The sequence below is a fragment of the Alexandromys fortis genome, unplaced genomic scaffold, assembly GCF_014885135.2.
Source record: "Alexandromys fortis isolate MF-2015 unplaced genomic scaffold, M_Fortis_MF-2015_v1.1 scaffold_106, whole genome shotgun sequence".
In the NCBI taxonomy this organism is placed as follows: domain Eukaryota; kingdom Metazoa; phylum Chordata; class Mammalia; order Rodentia; family Cricetidae; genus Alexandromys; species Alexandromys fortis.
This window is the reverse complement of record NW_026067980.1, coordinates 420,960-439,661: the sequence shown is the minus strand read 5'-3', so window position 1 is coordinate 439,661 and position 18,702 is coordinate 420,960. Positions and strand designations below refer to the sequence as shown.

Here is an 18,702-nt window from a genome sequence, read left to right as displayed (position 1 = left end):
CTTCAGTTGACAAGCGCTCAATAATGAAATATACTGACAATTCACAATAGTGCACAGGTCTCTCCCCCCCTCTCTGTTTATATTAATTGCAGCCATGCAGTTCCATAACTCAATACCTTTCCGTGCTCTAGTACTGTTTTTCAAAGGGAATACTAGCTAGAGGCAGGCTCCTCCCACTGGAACTTTTATCATTCATTACAGCAAACGCCCAGTTCCATGCAGTTACAAAGTCTTCTTCAAATTCACAGCTTTAAGGCCTCTAGTCTATGTTGAGGGGACCCATGCCTCTAGAGCTCTATTATGGGGGTGGCACATTTTGGTGAGAGTGGAGAAAAGTTGATTACATCATAGCTAAAAGGGAAAGAAAAGAGGGAGAGTCTGGGGGTTCTACCCTCCTCTTGGGGGTTCAACTCACTGACCTGAAGACCTCTTAATAGACCCATTTCTCAAAGGCTATACCTCTCCCCAACAGAGCCACAGGCTGGGACCAAGCCTTTATGCCCATGGGCCTCGGGACACTGTAGCGACTGGATTAACTGTCCTGTTGCTATGGCAAAACCCCAATAAAGCAACGTAAGGAGAGCAGTCTTATTTTGGCTCAGAGTTGCAGGGTGAAGTCCACCATGGCGGGAGTAAGGGCAGCAGGAGCTCCAGGCAGCTGGTCCCATTGCACCCCAGCCCGGGATTTGGGGAGTGAGGAATCAGCCTGCTTTCTCCTTTTGATTCAGCCCAGGACCCCGGTGCCGCCCACAGTTAAGAGGCTGCTCCCTTCCAATCTACACAATGCCTCACAGACATACCCAGAGGCTCAGCCGCTAGCTGTAGCTCTTGTCAGGTTGACCACAGACGTTAACCGCACCAGTAGCATGCTGGAGCAGAATCTGGAGTTAGATGTAGAAATTTCTCTCCTAGGTCCAAGGATTCTTACATGCTGTCTTCTTACAGGAGGGCTTCCCTCTGTTTCAACCCAGTTTTGAGAACACAGTTCGGCTTAGTTCCAGCCACCCCCAGACACAACTGCACACCAAGACAGAGGGCACTCTCTCAGACTCCAAGTGTGTGGTATTTTTGGAATTCTAAGAGATGATATGGAAGTTCAAATGAATTTTTGCCTTTTGTTCCCTTTTATGTTTTTTTTTTTTCCCCTGAATGGACAAAGGAATTCCTGTCAGGAGAAGCACAGCTTCCTATAGGCAAAAGCAGACTTTGCAACTGTTGGGCTTGTGAAAGGAGACACACTTCTATCAGGCAGTGGTAGTGCACGCCTTTAATCCCAGAACTCAGGAGGCAGAGGCAGGTGGCTCTCTGTCAGAGTGAGTTCCAGGACTGCCAGGGCTGCAAAGAAACCCCAGCTTGAGAAACCAACCAACTAATCAAGCAAACAAACAAAGGAGGTACATTTGATAGCAAAATTTAACCCTTTCTTGCAGAAAAAGGCAGAAGCCTTAAATGTATTGATTTTTGCCATGTGCACACAAGAAAATACAGTCCATATCAAGATGCAGTATGTTTCTTCAGCCCCAGAAAGTAGCCTTCTCTTTCTTTGTCAGTATCAACATCTCTGAAGAGGCAATGGCACAATATTGTCAGTATGGCTTTATTTTTTTTGTCTGGCCATTTTCATTTGTTTGTTTTGGTTCAGCACAATATTTTTGGCTTTGTTTCTGTTATTATCTGTACCAGATTTTATCTTCTGCATTTTTCTATAGGAAAAAATTAAATTTTGCTATCAAACACATCTCCTTTCACAACCACAACAGTCGCAAAAAAGTCTGTTTTTGCCATAGGAAGTTGTGCTTCTCCTGACAGGGAGACCCTTTGTCCACTTGGAAAAACCACAAATGAAACAGAAGGCAGGAATTCATTTGAATTTTCCTATCACCACTTAGAATTCCAGCTTGTATGTCTTTCACTGGATATCAGTCCACTGCAGAAATATATATCACATTTTTTTAATAAATGGTCTTTAATTCATATATATATATTTGAGTTATTTTTAGTTTAGGCTCTTGTGAGCAAAATTGTTTCTAGCCAGACACCATCGCACTGGGAAGACTGAAGCAAGAGAACTATGGGTTGCAGCCCCTGTGGGCTACACAGAGAATTTCAGAACAGGCAGGGTAGACCACACCTCAGAAACAAACCAACTAGCTTGCTATTTCCCAGTTGTTTCGCCTTCAACAATTTAGCCCGGCTCTCAGCTTCATTCGCTCCATACCTGCAGTCTGAAGGTCATGCCCACTCTGTGTGATGGTTGTGAAGATTAAACAAGATGAATTGTTTAAGGCCTCTGTCTTAGTCCGTGTTCTATTGCTGTGAAGAGACACCGAGACCACGGCAACTCTTATAAAGGACAACATTTATTTGGAGCTGGCTTACAGTTTCCGAGGTTTACTGCGTTATCATCATGGCAGGGAGCATGGCAGTCGGCAGGCAGACGTGGTGCTGGAGGAACGGAGAGTTCTACAGTTGGATCTGCAAGTGGCAGGAAGAGAGAGACACTGGGCCTGGCTTGAGCATTTGAAAAGTCCCAAAGCCCATCACACTTTTTCCAACAAGGCCACGCCTCCTAAGCCTCCTAATCCCTATCAAGTAGTCCCACTCCCTAAAGACCAAGTATTCAAATCTATAAGCATGTGGGGGCCATCCTTATTCAAATAGTCACCTTGTCAGCCTAAAGAGACCTTGTGCACCTTGTCGGATCCCCCTTAAAGGTGCCGAGAGGCCGTGCGTTTCTAGGCCTTCAGCGCTGGGTCTGATGCTCTGGGGAAGGAACCCGGCTCTTGGCCAGAAGCACTGTTGCTCAGGAACCACACGTACCACTTTTAGATAACAAAATTCCAACTGCTTTTATTTCCTCCCCAGAAGCGAGTGAGGAAGAGAGAAAAACAGATGGTGCATTGAATGAAATCAGAGCAATGAAGGAAGGTTAGGGATGGGGGTGGGTGGGAAATCCCACGATGGCTTGAGCTGCTTTAAAAGAAGGCTGTGTTTTGTGAGGGAGAGAAGAGATGCTGGCTGAAGATGAAGAGGAAGCTCCAGAGGTCTTCCCAAATCTCAGTCGTGTGGTTTTTATTTCAGGTGTCTCCCTGGATGGGAACTTGGCTCTCAGAGCACATAGCTGGGTTTCTTTCCGTCTGGAGTGAGGTGACTTTTTGCTCACTTCCCCTCAGTTGCTTCCTTGCTCTGCCCTGCTATAGAGATGACCCCCACCCCCATCCCAGGCTGCAGCTACCTGGGCATTGGTGTCTGACTTTGTTGACTGCCCTTGTCAGCAAAGCTGAGTGTTGGCGATTGATTCCAGGGTCTGGGCTCTGAGATCACCCAGGCATTGCTGTAGTTTTAGAGAATTATTGGTTTGGCTGGGGGGCAGCAGGTGACTCACTCCTATAATCCCATCACTGGGGAAGCTGAAACAGGAGGAACTGCAATCTCCAGGCAGGTTTAGCCGACTTCATAAATTGTGGGGCCTAGATTAAGACCCTGTCTGAAAACAACAGAAAGAAAGGATGAAGAAGAGAAAGAGGAAGAGGAAAAAGGGAGGGGGAGAAGTTTGAGGAGGTGGGGTTTCTTTGGAAAGGATAAAGACACATGGGCGATCATGGCATAAAGGAAGCAGAGGAGAATAATATTTTAGTTTTGCTGCTGGCTTTTGAGACAGGGTTTCACGATGTAACCCAGGCTACCCTTACTGTGTATCTCAGCTTTCTGACACAGGAGGAGTGTGATTCTTCCACATTAAGATGGAAACTGAGACCCATAGACAAACACAAGTCATTAGATGCAAACACTGGAGTCCATGCTGGACACCAAAGTTCATAGAATTTGTTCCAGAAAGGACTAAGGTCAACTGAGTCTTGACTGCCTGTGGTAGCTAGTGTTAACTGTCTGTCAGTTTGGTGGAAGACAGGCCCCTAAGCATGCCTGAGATTAATAATCTTTTTTTATATTTACTTATTTATTTATTATGTATACAATATTCTGTCTATGTGTATGCCTGCAGGCCAGAAGAGGGCACCAGACCTTATTACAGATGGTTGTGAGCCACCATGTGGTTGCTGGGAATTGAACTCAGGACCTTTGGAAGAGCAGGCAATGCTCTTAACCTCTGAGCCATCTCTCCAGCCCCTGAGATTAATAATCTTGATCACATTGTCAGTGTGGGGAGACCCATCTTTACAGCAGGCAGAACCATGCCCTGGCTGGGAGACCCTGGACTGCAGAAGGAGAAGGTAAATTGAATGCTAATTCTCCCATCTCTGTTTCCTGAATGTGGATGTGATGGGAGCAGCTCTGTCAAACCCCTGCCACTGTGACTTCTTTGCCACAAGGGACAATAGTCTGGAGCTGGGAGTTGAGTCCACTCTCTCCCTTACGCTGCTCCTTGTCAGACTAGTTCATCACAGCAATGGTAAAGAGACTAAGGTATCTCTTCTCTGAATCACTTCTTTTTCTCTTCCCATTTTTCTTATTTTTTTTTCTCTGCTTTATGAGACAAGTGTCGTGTATCTCAGACTGAACTTAAATTGGTTAGGTAGCCAACACTGGCCTTGAACTCCTGATGCTCCTGTCCCTACCTCCTGATTGCTAGGAATACAGATGCGACCCACCATGTCTAACCTGTACTCGGTTTTTTCTCTCTCTTCTCAGATAAAATGTTGACTTTCTCTCTGCTCCAAAAAAAGGAACCAGTGCAGGTTTTTTGTTTGTTTTTGTTTTGTTTTGTTTGTTTGTTTTTAATCTTTGATCTTTGGGGGGCCTGCCATCAGCTCCCAAAGAAATAGAGAGACTTTTTCTTACTTATGAATGCCCGGTCATGGTTTGGCTTACTTTTAGCCAGTTTCTCTTAACTTAAATTATTCCATCTACCTTTTGCCTCTGGGCTTTTTGCTTTTATTTATTCTGTATATTTTTCTTCCCTTCTTACTCCGCAGCTGGCTGTGTAGCTGGCCCCTAGTTCCTCCTCCCCTTCTCCTTTTTTCTCTCCGCCCTCATCTCAGTTTCTCCTCCTATTTATTCTCGTTGCTTGGCGGTCCCACCTGTCCTATCCTTCTCCTGTTGGCCTTGCAGATCTTCATTAGACCAATCAGGTGTTTTAGGCAGGCAAAGAAACAGCTCCCCAGAGTGAAACAAATGTAACATAAAATAATGCAACCCATCTTTACATGTTAAACAAATATCCCACAGCATAAACAAATGTAGCACATCTTAAACAAATATTCCACAGCCCACCAGTGCCTCACACCTGCTGTCCTGGTGCTGGTGAGGAAGTCAGGCTGGCTAGCACACTGGCTTTCCCAGCTTTACCCCAGACCCCAGTGTGAAGGTATCAGAGCTGGATCAGTGAGTTGAGTTTCCCAAGTTCACTGACAAAAGCAGAACCTGGCTCTAGAGTCTCTTTGAAATCAGAGCTGCCCAGAGGGTGGGAAGACATTGGGCTGGGAGCAGATTCACCAAAATAGGAGGGAGAGGCTGTCTGTCAAAGATAATATACATCTGGATATGCTGACCAAGTCTCAGGGGATAGGGAAGAATAATGCCCTTTGTGGAATACATAGAAAATGCCAGAAAATAGAAATCAGGCAATATATTTTGGCTCAGCATCCAGAACGTAAACAGCATATCTTTATTGAAAACATAATTTGTGCTTGATAAGCACATGCTGATTTGATTTTTGACTTAAAATTTATGTTTTACTTGGTTTAATAAAAAGAGAAATGTCAATGGTTGGCAGAGTAAATAAATATAAATGTCATTAAAAACTAGAGAAATCCAAAGAAACACGTATTCTTACTTGACATAAAAAAAAAAAAAAAACATTCTGTGGTGGGAAAAAGTTCTTTTGTCCCCATTCCTAGGATCTTACCGGAGTACTTTCTTTTTGTGTGTGCCCCTGAGTGCTTATATGTAGACCAGGCTCTGATGTTGGCTGTCTTCAATTACCTACTTTATCTCCACTTTATATTTTGAGACAGGCCCTCCACTGGCCTGGCTGATCAGCAAGCCCCCAGGATCCTCTTATCTCTGCCACCCAGTGTTGGAATTATAGGCACACACCACTCTGCCAGCTTTTTATGTGAGTGATGGAATTCAAATGCTGGTCCTCTTGCTTGTGAAGGAAGTTCTTTATCTCTACTGAGCCATGTTCTCAGCCCCTACCGTCATGATCTCTAGAACGCGAGTTCCTGAAGTCCGAGGCCATGCAGTAACCACACTGCATCCTAGTGTGCTGTGCCCAGTCAGGGCTCCTGGCCCCCATGGATGTTCAGGAACTGAGTTAAGCTGAACTGAAGAAGAGAGAACAGAAGACCTAGGGAAAAATACGATGAGAAAGCAGCGAAGCAGAGAGACCAGGGAAGAAAGACCTCATTTTCAACTGCGCTTTCCTCCCTCCCTCCGTCCCGCATTTATTGCAGCTCCCTGGCCTGGCTCCGACTCTTAGCCAGCTAGGGGAGGGAGATGGCAGAATGATGTTGCTCATGGGACCCTGTTATGCTCTTTGATTCTGCTGCTGTGGGGCAGGTGCTTTTTCTAAATCACACACGGAGGTGGCAGGTCATTTTTAGCCACCAGCCCCACCTGGCAAATGAAGCCGTGGTTGGCAACAGACTGACATTTCAGAGGAAAGCCAGGGGCTCCTGGGTAAATGGGAAAACAGACGCTCGTGCCAAAAGCAGACTGGGCGGGGGGCTGGGCGACAGGGTGACAGTTGAGGTAGCCAGGCAATCCCATGCATGCAGCAATATACCGGCAGGCAAAAACGGGGAGTGTCTCGGGTCTCTGAGAGCTGAAGTGGCACACTTGGGGCTTCTGAGACCCCACCCCCCTTGAACATTTCCATAGCATGTCCCACTCCAAATCCATTTCCACATTTGTAAGAGGAAGTAATGTCACCGATTTGGGGATTGAACATCACTTGATACCTGGCATAGGCTTGGCTCTCAGTGCAGCGCTGCCATCATGCAGACTCTATGTTGTCATGGCACCTTGGTGACTTCATCTGTTAGGCACGGAGGGTTGTATTTACTTTATACGAACACACTGAGGGTCGAAGGACTTGAAATCAACAGGCTCTTAGCAAGGGATCTGGGGAGTCTCCAGTAGATAACTCTGCGGCTGGAAAGCCAAACCAAGCCCAACTCGGCATCTTCAGCCCAGGGTACAAGATTAGTAGGTAGAAGGAGGCCCTGGCATAGAGATTTCCAAAAGACACATCACAAAGGATTCCTGGGGAAATGCTTGAGCATGTCTTAAAGAACATGTGGCCTAGGCATCAGAATCTTTCTTTGACTGGCTACTCAAACTGCATAAAGGAAAGGGGTTGTAACTTAGTGGTAGAGTCACAGCTTAACCAATGTGAAGGCCAGGATAATAAGTAGGAAGGCAGGGAGTTAGGGAGGGAGGGAGGCAGGGAGACAGGGAATCAGGGAGAGAGGCAGGCAGGGAGGGAGGCAGGGAGGGAACACTGAGGAGAGCCTTTTTATGGTGGGTGTAAGGCTAACCACACTAACCCCATTTAAATGAACATTTTTTTAAATGACTTGAATACAGACAGAAATTCTACTTATTAAATCTGGAACTCACTCAAAGTTAGAAAAAAAAATTTTTTTTAAAAAAATCATGCTTTCAACAGGTTGAAAATGATGGGCCAAACCCACCATAATTTTCACTGTTAAAAATGTAAAAAGTCCATACTTGGGTTAAACAAAAATCACTGGAATGCAGAGAATAGAAGAAACCAACATAAAACTTACATATGAAAAATAAAAACTACATTAAAAAATAAATCATCGTGAATCACTTGTGAAATGTGACTGCCAAAAAAGCTGAGGCGGCTGCATGCTTCATTAATGAAAGAACAGTACCAGGAAAGCAAGGGTGGTGACTCACACTGGTACCATCAGTGCTACAGAGGCTGATGCAGAAGAAATGCCGTGAGTTTGAGGCCAGGATGGCCAACATACAGAGTTCTGTGCCATCGTGGGCTAGAATGAGACCCTGTCTCAAGCACCAAAACAAAATGCTTTCTTAAAAGAGCAGAGTTAAGAAAAAGTAAACCTATTTTTCTGTGCTCCAACTTTTCTTCAAACTGGGAGGGAGAGAGAGAGAGAGAGAGAGAGAGAGAGAGAGAGAGAGAGAGAGAGAGAGAGAGAGAACTACAGTAATGGAGGATCTTGGAAAGCTGCATGATCTGAGAAAGATACTAAAATGGAGGAAGACCATAGAGAACAGGGACAGGGACCTATCTATTTTAAGAATGAGGTGATTTAGAAGGTGTGTAATTTGGACCATCACGCGAAAGAAAAGCCCTCTGGTGGAGACCTAATAATCACGTTCTTTGGGACCACAGAGTTGAGTATTTCGAAGATACTTTAAGAGTGAGTCTTAGAAAGAACAACAAAGAAGACCCTAAGAGAGACATGCATGGATCTAATCTACATGGAAAGTAGAAAAAGACAAGATCTCCTGAGTAAATTGGGAGCCTGGGGATCATGGGAGAGGGTAGAAGGGGAGGCGGGGGAGAAGGGAGGGGGCAAAGAAAGATATAAGCTCAATAAAAACAATGTAAAAGAAAAGAGTGAGTCTGAGAAAGGAGTTATCCTCCAGATGAGGACGACAGAGATTCGTGGCCTCGAGAACAGCTGTTATAGCTCCAAGCGCCATGACCGCATTCAAAGAGAAGGGGGGGGCGTCAGAAAGCCCCCACTTTCCCTTTGGTCTCTCATCGGAAATCGAATATATCTTCCAGAAACTCCTTGCAGGTCTATTCAATTTGTTGAGCAGCACAGAATCCTATCGCTACGTTTTGCTGTACAGGAGACAAGAAAATTGAGTGTCTGACTATGTGCAGCCAAATCAAGCTTAAACCAATTATGATCAGATCAACATGCTGATACCCTAGTAACAGTAGAGTAGATAATAAAAAGAGTTTGGTAGGTTCCTTGATTACACGACTGAGCAGCTCAACAGCCAACTCCTATAGTTAGGGGGGAAATGTGTATTTGATTAGGGCATTGCTAGTGGGAGTCTCTGGTACTCCAGTCAAATGCACATTAGTGAATACTAAGATGCTGTTGATGAAGGCAATGGGGGAATAAATACATCCAGTTATACTACTTGTAGCTTCCATTTATTCAACCAATAGTCATTGAGTGGCCACTATGCTTGTGGTAGTTTGAATGAAAATGTCCTCCTTACCCCCATGGGCTCATACATTTAAATGCTTGGTTCAAAGTTGATGGAACTCTTTGGAAAGGATTAGAAGCCATGGCTTTGTTGGAGGAGGTGTGTCACAAGGACTGGGTTTAGGTTGCAAAAGCTTATGCCAGGCCCAGTTTCTCTCTGTGTCCTTTGCCTGCAAGCCAGGATGTAAGTTCTTATCTATTGCTCCTGCCCACCTGTCACCATGCTCCCGTCCATGATGGTCATGAACTCTACTACCCTCTGTAACCACGATTCCCAATTAAATGCTTTCTTTTTTTAAGTTGCCTTGATCATGGTGTTTGGTCATGACAGTAGAAAAGTAACTAAGACAGTGTTCCAGGTACTGGTGGTGGCATTCTGAAGATGTAACAGTTCCTGCCGTGTTACAGTGGGAAAGACAGATAAATTCCCAACAACCAGTCCTGTAAGACTACATCACCACAGAGGAACCATCCTGGGTCAGGAAAGGCTTTCCTGACTGGTGACTGTCATCCGAAAAGAGAATGTGAAGACTGAGGCTGCCATCTTCCTGGAAATACATCCGGGATGCATTGGATCTATCTCCTACCTGTTGAAACACCCTCGCTGTGATGGTCACCCTCCTCAGTGTCACTCTTCCATCAAACCCTTACTGACCTTCTTGCTAGCATGGCCTGTTTCTTCAAGCTATGCAGGATATGGTTGTATTCTGCCTTAGGGTCCCCATTGCTTCTTGCACCTCCCAGATCTACCCAAAAAACGCCTCGCTGACTATCACCTTGGATTTAGTCAGCCCTCAACATTTCTTTTAACTGGACTTGAAAACGACATTTATAGCATTAATCCCCATCTAGTTTCAGACAAGATCGAATAATGTTCATAGAAAAGTGTGTATGTAGCGTTCCTGCAAAAGTACACATCTAGAGGCTTAGATTTTTCTACATAAACTTTTTTTTCTTTTTAAGAAAATACTAATACTTGTTATTATTAGGGTCAACGGTGTGGTCAGTGTCAGAAAGCTTGTCTAGGATCCAGGAGGCCCTCAGTTGGATCCCTAGCACTGAAATATTAGTAATGGTGATTAGTAAATGGTAACATTACATTTCTGTCAACTATCATCATATCTAAGCTGTAGTCTGCTTGATTTATTACATTTATTCCAACCTTGTTGCTTAGCTTTAGGAACAAAGTGTTTGGGATTTCTCAAGGAGGTCCAATCCTTGAATTGATCTAGCTCCGTTGAGCATCTTCAGAGAGACAATTGTCCTGGACGATAGAATGTTCTTCCTGAAAGTGACACATTGTTAATGTTCAGAGTAGGCAAATACAGGGGACACCAATTAAAGACCATGGCGGTATACTACCAAGCCCTTGCAAGTATACACCCTTTAAAGACTGTCAGGTCAGAGCGAGAGAGTGGCCTGGCGATTCGTCCCAAACCATGAGATTTTTAAGAGGTGTTCCCTGTGGTAGTTGTTTGGTTCTGGGAAGTCACCAGGACAAACAGAGCGCTAGAGACCTGTAGCCAGTATCCTTATTTTAAGTGTTTATCCAACTCTGCCACACTCTGGCAGAGATTCAAGATGCATCCTCTGGGTGAAGGTATCAGGTTCTAAAGTTGTGGAGGGCATGCGGACTACCATTGGCTTTAAATTCAAAGCTGCCCGCACTCCCTGTGGAGTCAAATCCGGCGGGCGGTTCTCCTCTGTCAAAGTTGTAGTCCAGGGACAAGTCAGGGCATGAAGAAAACTCGCGAAAAGACATATGAAGTCCCATTGGGGTCAGTATCTACCGTCCGAAGCAAGGCCAGCTGCGCCCTTCTCACGCCAGCCAGCGCCCACTAGCGCAGCGGCTGATCGGGGAGGAGGCGGGGTCCCCAGGCGCAGAGCCCAAATCTGTGCGCTTCCCGGTCCTCCTCCTCCGCGCCGTCACTGGCTGCATCTTTCTGCCCCGGCACAATAGAGGCTCCGCCCTCCCTCCGCGCCAGCCCCGCGGCGCCCTGGGCCAGCAGCCCTCCCTCGCCTCCCGCGCCTTGGCCACTGTCCGTCCTGCACTCGGTCCCCGTTGCTTCAAGTTTCCCGGCGCCAGCTTCCACCTGAGCCCACCCTGCGGTGACGCCCTCAGCGAACCGGCGCCCGCCTCCGCCCCCTCGGTCACCTCTTTCTTGTGCCCTCTCTGCACAGTTCTAGGCTGCTGGGGTCAGGGAGGAGATGCTCAGGGTCCCTGGGGAGTTTAGTCCTACTCCACTCAGCCACACCCAGCTTTAGACGGCTCTCCGAGCGGCCACTCTTCCGGACTCCTGTGAAGACGCCTTCCAGCCTGTCTTTGCTGAGACCCCCAACCCTAGGTGGTCTCTGGAGGGACTAAGGTCCCTGTGTGTAGGTCACTCATGGCCAGTCCTCTGACATTAGTTCTCTGCTTTGCTCTGATGGTGACATGGGTCTGGGGGTCCAGTACCCCTCCCACAGGGACAAGCGAGCCCCCTGATGTGGAAACAGTGGCACCCACGGAGGAGGATGACACTCTGCAAAACGAGGCGGACAACCAGGAGAATGTTTTATCTCAGGTAGGGTAAGGAATCTCACGCCCTCCCCTCTTGCCTTGGGGGGATGGCAAGGACGTGAGGCTGGCCCTGGATGAAGTTTGTGAGCAGCTGGTTTTCTCTTTATTTTTAGTGTGTGGGGGGGTGTTTCCTTTTCGTTTACCATAGTATATTGTTTGTTTGGTTTTGGACAGACTTTCTTACAAACCAGGCTGACTTCCAGCTCAGTATGTAGCTGAGGCTAGCCTTGAATTTCTGGTTCTCACTTCTCAAGAGTGGAGATTCCACCACTCGGGCTTTTTGTTTGTTTTGTTAAGGTATCTTCTTAAAAGTCGGTGTATGGGTCCTCCTCTAACAATTATGGAGTGTTTCAAGCTTGCCAAGTGAGGAGAAAGGAGGGGAAAGGAGGACTTCATACAGTCCTTGAGAAGAAAGGTGTATGCGTGTGTGTTGGTATAGTGGCTGTGAAAAGTACCTCTTGCCTGGAGAGTGCTTGTCACAATTGGAATGTGTAAACAGGAGGGCATGCTGGATAGGAGGCAGATGGCATAAGCCATGGGAGATGTTTTATGGCCTCGGATGGGACACTGGGGGGCCGAAGCAGGGGCGAAGACAACTGCCACATGTGTGATGCATATGAGGGGAACCCCAGGGCAGAGAGATTTATGTCAAGACCTGGTTTGCTGGGAGTAGAGAGAGGAAGTACGGATCCACACAGTTCTGGCTGATTCTCAGTGGGGGCCAAGTGACCCACGATAGTGATGAGCCTTGTGGCGTGTCTGTTGATGAATCTCACTCAGTCCTCAAAACACCCTGATAGCCCTCCCAGAGAGGCTAGAAGTGAAAGAGCGAGCCTGGCTTCTGGCGGTCTCCAGCCTAGTTCTCAGGACTGCAAGGGACACTTCTCTCACTTACGTGGTATTTGAGCTCTCCGATGCTGGCACTCTGATGTGCAGTGGGCGTCACCATAGTCCTCAGAATGAGCAGTGTCGGAGAAAGGATGCCGAGTATTGCCTGTACCTCCACTTGGCCCTCAGTCTGGGTCTTTGCGAGAGAGGAGAAGGAGAGAGAGCTGTCAGCCCTACTTTGGGGTTGATCAAATGCTTGTTTCTTCTTTTAATAATTATGCTAACATATGCCCTGTGCCCACCCATAACCTCACACTGACCCTTCAATTGAAAAGACTTAAAATTCCTCCCACTGGGGCTCTGGAAAAACCATAAACAAAAGCTTGCCTGAAACCGGAGCCCCCTGAAGGGAAGGAACCCATCCCGGGTTCTCTGAGCAGGGTTGCCTAGGAATTTAGGCAGTTTCAGAAAGGAGACAGGAACGATTTATTATCAGCGTGGAGAGACTAGCTGCTTAAGTCACCCTGAACTACACACACCTCCTTCTCCCACTTGGTCCCGTCTGTATTTGACAACAATCTTAAAGCAAACATTAGCTTTAGAAGAAACCCAACCATTGCAAGGAAAACATTACAAGCTCTCTTCCCGAAAACAGTATCCCGAGGAACATTGGCAGGCTCCAAGCCGGCCTGCTGCCATCGTTAGTCAAATGAAGGAACCCCTCTGCCTGTTTAGGATAGGAGCCTAGGCTCTGGGGATATAAGGCCCATTGGAGATTGATGGGACTTATGAGGGCTTTTCTCCCAGGCCAGGGGCCACAGAAAGCCGGCATGAGGAGGCTGGGAGGAGCATGTGCCCAGAAGGAAATGTTTAACATTGTAACTAGTTTTAGTTCTTCTGGTTTGGGGCTAGAGTTTTGGGTCAGCAGTCAAACTTAGGCTATGTAAACCTTACAGACTTCTGGATCTGTTTTTTTTCCCTGTCTCTGCCAGATCTCTGTCAATCTAATCTGTCTTTAAAGGCTCACATCAAATACCACTTCCTCCAAGCAGATGGAGCCTTAGCTCCCAGCACAAGTTTATCCCTGCTCTTCAGGGGCACTTGGCGCTGTCTAGTCTGTGTGCATTACTTCCAGGGGTCTATTCAGGAGCAGGCTCTCTGCCTGGCCCATCACTGCCTCTCAGCATACTTCGCACAGACCTGAGGAGGTGCTCTGTAAGTGTTGAGTGAAGAAATGGAGGAGACCCCTGTAGTCCTCATCGTCCAAAGGCCAGCTTTCCCGTTCCTCCTTCAACTCTGTCTCCGTTTCTAATGTAAACCTGGATTTGAGCAAAGGGCTATTGAAAGAACAATGAGGATTGGTTTTGTTTTTGTTTTCTTTAAATGGTAAAAAGCTAAGCTCCCCACCCCCCAAAATAGACAGTTTTCCAAGGCCAGCATGCTAGCAGAGTTCTGAGTACATTCAAGGAAATGTCTGTGTCAGCGAATTATGAGCTATGACTTGTTCACTCCGTGGCTCAGGGCTAAAGCCTTTGGCTAGGGCATTTGACAAAGTGAAATGACAGCCTCCTAGAGAAGCCTGTTTTTGCATCTCTCCAACTCCATCTCTATGTGTGTGTCTAGTTGCTGGGAGACTACGACAAAGTCAAGGCTGTGTCTGAGGGCTCCGACTGCCAGTGCAAGTGCGTGGTGAGACCATTGGGCCGAGATGCCTGCCAAAGGATCAACACGGGGGCTTCCAGAAAGGAAGATGTCTACACTGTGGAAACCATCACCTCGGGCTCCTCCTGTAAATGTGCTTGTGTTGCTCCCCCATCTGCCGTCAATCCTTGTGAGGGAGACTTCAGGCTCCAGAAGCTTCGGGAAGCAGACAGCCGGGATTTGAAGGTAGGAGCTGGCAATAGGGAAGTGCCTTGGATCAGAGGGTCCCTTGGGGTTCTAAGAGACTACCGACTCATGGCTGGGCATGGAAGGTCTTCGAAGAAGTTCAGGTCTGGCCCCTTGAGTCTTCATTGTCGATGTGAGGCTAATCTAACAAGCTAGACATTTTCATCTCTGAAGTCAGAGAGAGATGGGAGTGGGAGGAGAAATTTTTGCCCAATGCCCACTCCTCCTAGGCAACCAGGGAAGCCAGGCCTTGGAGAAGCTGCCAGGCCCATCTGGCCAAAAGAACTCAGTGTTCTCCAGGAAAATCGCTGTTACAATTTACTGTCTGCCTACCAAGAACACAAAAGATGCTAAAGGCACAAAGAGGAGCGAGCCCTTTGGTCCTGGCACCGCTCTTAGAGTGACTTGCTCTGGTCAAGTTTTTACTACCCCAGGGCTTGTGTTTTGTAAGTGAGGAAATTTAGGCTCATGTGGGCAGCCCCTTGGTTGGCTGGGGACTTCAGCTGCCCTGTTCTGGCTCTTTCACTAGCCATGTGGGGAGGTCAGACGGCCTTGTGTTCCAGTCTTTGCTGTATGGTCCTCTCTCTTCGCTTCTCTGTCTTAAGCGCCCTTGAATACAGTGTGGAGGACCTTGGGGGAATCTGGGAACATTGATGGATGACACCTAGTGAGTAGTTGGCACAATGCCCATGAGTGAATGAGGGGAGGGCTGATGTGTTGCTGCTGGGTCTGGGATCTGGCACCCACTCGCTGACATAGTGGCAGAGACCTTTTTAACATGACAAGGACTGGCTCAGGTTTGGCCATGTGACTCGGGGTGGTAGTTCTACTCAGGGTTACTTTCTGAAGCCAGCACCACAGTATTCAGTTCTAGGGTTGGACCCTGTGGGGATTTCTGGAACCACACCAGACAAAATCTCTTAGGACTCAGAAAAGTTATGAAAGTCTATGCTAACCAGCTATAGGAGCCCCTGGGATGAGAAGAGATCGTCTAAAAGTTGAGCATTTCAGTGTGGAGTTCTTCATTTGGAAGCAAAGCAAGGAGATACATGGGGAGCAAAGATTGCAGAGGCGTGGCCCAGGACTCTCCCCCAGACAGGCCCTTGGTAGGAAGGAAGGCGCTTCCCGTGTCTCACCTCTCCTTTTGCCTCAGCTCTGCAGGCCCTAGATGCTGCCACAGCCTAAGTTATTAGGGGAGGTATTTGGAAAAGACAAGAAGGCTATATGCCCTGAGACAGGATGCCACCTCAAACATGGACCACTGTGTTGTTTATAAGCCAGGGTCAGTTTAGTTTTCTGTACTGAGAAGACACTGGGTGACTTTCAGAGCGTTTAGTCTAGAAAGAAGTGAAGGGTTTCATAAGCATGTCCTCGAGGTGTTGACATACTCTGAATTACCTGCTAGGAGAGAGAGAGAGAGAGAGAGAGAGAGAGAGAGAGAGAGAGAGAGAGAGAGAGAGAGAGAGAGAGAGAGAGAGAGAGAGAGAGACAGAGAGAGAGACAGAGAGAGACAGAGACAGAGAGAGACAGAGAGAGACAGAGACAGAGAGAGACAGAGAACAGGGATGAGGAGCTTAGAGTCTAGTAAGAAGGGCAGAATGGAAGCAGCTGGCCTGTCCTGTAACAGACACAAACAACCTGTTAAAGCGTCTAGACCTCAGGTTTATGTTCCTGTAAGGTCATCTATCTAATTCACTTTTTGCAGGCAGAATACACATCACAGCTGGGGCTTTTCTGTGTCCTTTTTCTACACAAATGCGCTCCCAAGGGTACCTCTCAATTCCTGGCTCGTGGCCTCCGTATAGAGCCTCCAACATAGAGACCTAAAAGAGAACTTCTTTCCTGGAGTTCTCTTGGCCCCAGCCCTGAACCTGAACTAACTAACCCTCTGTTCTTGTTCCTTAGCTGTCCACGATTATAGACATGCTGGAAGGCGCTTTCTATGGCCTGGATCTCCTAAAGCTGCATTCAGTCACCACCAAACTGGTGGGGCGAGTGGATAAGCTGGAAGAGGTAAGGAAGAGTCCAGTCTTACTATTGTTTTTGCACGCGAGCCCCAAAGGATAGAACCCTTTAGTTCTGCTCACTCAGCCCCCTGGGAGAAGCTCATGGACTGGGTGCTGCTGGCTGACGTCTAGCTCTTGTACCCAAAGAGTTACTACTTCAAGCGCAAATAAATCTATTGTGTTAGTTTCGGAGTGTGGCTCTAGAGCAATGGTTCTCAACTGTCCTAGGGCTGTGGCCCTTTAATAGAATTCCTCACATTGTTTCGTTGCTACTTCATAACTGTAGTTTTGCTACTGTTTTGAATTGTAATGTAAATATCTTATATGGGAGCCCTGTGAAAGGGTCATGCAACCCCAAAGGGGTCGCGACCCACAGGTTAAGAACCGCTGCTCTAAGTGCTGAATTTAATAACATTTGTAGCTGTTTTGCTGAGTATGTAAGGGTTGTTGACCACAAACATGTCAGCATTCCTCATGGGGATAGGTAGGCTTTGGGGGTCCTATCATGGGGAATCGGAGGTTTCCTGCTGAGTGATTAGTAGCTGTGAGAAAGAGAAGATCTCTAGTTTACACAGAAAGAGCAGCAGGCTCAGAGTTAGCAGAGTTACTCTGTCTGCCGCCACCAAGCAGCCATACCCCCGCCCCTCTCATGATGTCCTGCCCACTTTTGTATGATTTTCCGGGCGACAAAAGGTACACTAATCACGACGGAACTACGTCAAAATCTTTAAACACAGCATCTGAGTTATGACCAAGGAGAGGCCAGGGTAAACATTCCCACAATGCCCTGCTGGGAATGCTGGGCAGAGAAGATGAATCACTGCATTCATGATTAGCTAGCTCAGCACCTTCCCTTCACTTGTAAAAGACACTCCCAGAGGGGCCTGTGAGATGAGTCAGTTGCTAGAGGTGCTTGCCCCCTGCACCTTTACTGATTTCAATTCCCCGGACCCACATAGTGGCAGGAGAGTACAGACTTCCCCAAGGGACCTCTGACCTCCACACCTGTGCCATGGTGTGCACGCAGGCACACACACACACACACACAGAGAGAGAGAGAGAGAGAGAGAGAGAGAGAGAGAGAGAGAGAGAAACAGATTTTTAACTGTCCCCCAAAGTCAGTCATGGTAGCCCATGTCTCTAATCCCATCTCTTGGGACGCAGAAGCAGAAGGATCATGCATTCGATGTCAGCCTGAATTACATAGCAAGACTTGTCTCAAAACCCTTTCCTAGAAAGTGAACCCCAGTTCCGCTTCTGTCACTCTTAAGTTTAGACCCTTCCATACTGAGAAGAGTTTTCAGAATAAGAACATTGTTCTGGGGACATTAGTGGGTCTAAAGTCACTTCAGTTGCCAAGTGTGATAAGAAGGTCCAGGGTCTGCAGCTTGAGCCTGCAGACAGAGTGAGGCAGCCACATGGGCCACATCAGCCCGCTCTACTCTGTCGACTGTCACCAGAGGGACTTCCTGGCGGAGTAGACCCGATATTGATAGCTAGAATGACATTACCATCTCACTCCAGGAATCCATGCAAACACACGACCCTTCCAAACACATTGGTTCCGAAGGGTCAAACCAGAGCCCAGAGCTGGAAAGTGCCTCAGTTCCCAGAGTCCCCTAGAACTGTCCAAATGTGTGATATCCCTTTAAGAAAGCGATTAACAGCCACCCTTCACAGTTTCATCTGCCCCTGACAGCCACATAGTTTCCATTCTTGCCAGCAAGTACAGCTCAGGAAGATAGCTTTGTGAGAGGAGATCAGAGGCCAAGGTCAGTTACCCATTCCTCAGAGGAGGCAGTGGAATGGACTCCCCAGATGGACCAAGCCCATTCCCAGCTCCCGTGGCAGCCGACCCACTTCTGGCTATGGGGTGGAAGCGGGAGGAATCTGGTGCAGGGCAGTGCAGTGGCCCAGCGGGATGGCACTGAGTCACTGAGGTTTTGTCTCAATCGTCATAGTGACGCGAGTATCTCTTTTCAGTGCTCACGTTTGGTAGCCAGCGTTGGACTTTTATAATAGCTGTCCTTGTATTTACACAGCATTTTACATTTTTTTAAACATTCCATATACATTTAGTGATTTGTTTCTGTGAGCGGAGCAGGATGTGAGCCCTCAGGAAATTCCATGGCTTGCCTGAAATCAAGAGTTAGGGCTGGGTTCTGGTTCAGGCCTTCTGGTTCTGGTCCAGGGCTCTTTCTAATCAATCTCAGAAGTTCCTTCCAGTCCTTGTTGT

The 18,702-nt window shown here is 47.3% G+C and overlaps 1 protein-coding gene and 1 long non-coding RNA gene across 5 annotated transcripts in view; one reads left to right on the top strand and one right to left on the bottom strand.

Annotated features, from left to right (window-relative positions):
- The first annotated feature begins 11,162 nt into the window (after positions 1-11,162).
- Positions 11,163-18,702, top strand: part of Olfml2b (olfactomedin like 2B) — a 37,577-nt gene continuing 30,037 nt past the window's right edge. Inside the window, exons 1-3 of one of the 4 annotated variants that reach the window (XM_050158230.1) lie at positions 11,163-11,749; positions 14,197-14,460; positions 16,366-16,473. In XM_050158230.1, coding sequence (XP_050014187.1) covers positions 11,573-11,749; positions 14,197-14,460; positions 16,366-16,473 — 549 coding nt within the window. In that variant the 5' untranslated portion in view covers positions 11,163-11,572. The remainder of the gene's footprint in view (positions 11,750-14,196; positions 14,461-16,365; positions 16,474-18,702) is intronic. The other 3 variants (XM_050158231.1, XM_050158228.1, XM_050158229.1) reach the window with 3 other exon arrangements.
- LOC126511204 (uncharacterized) overlaps positions 12,640-18,702 on the bottom strand; it is a 47,933-nt gene continuing 41,870 nt past the window's right edge. The window contains exons 2-3 of the long non-coding RNA XR_007594617.1: positions 13,774-13,892; positions 12,640-12,769 (exon numbers count right to left, since the gene is read on the bottom strand). This is a non-coding gene — a long non-coding RNA (uncharacterized lncRNA). The remainder of the gene's footprint in view (positions 12,770-13,773; positions 13,893-18,702) is intronic.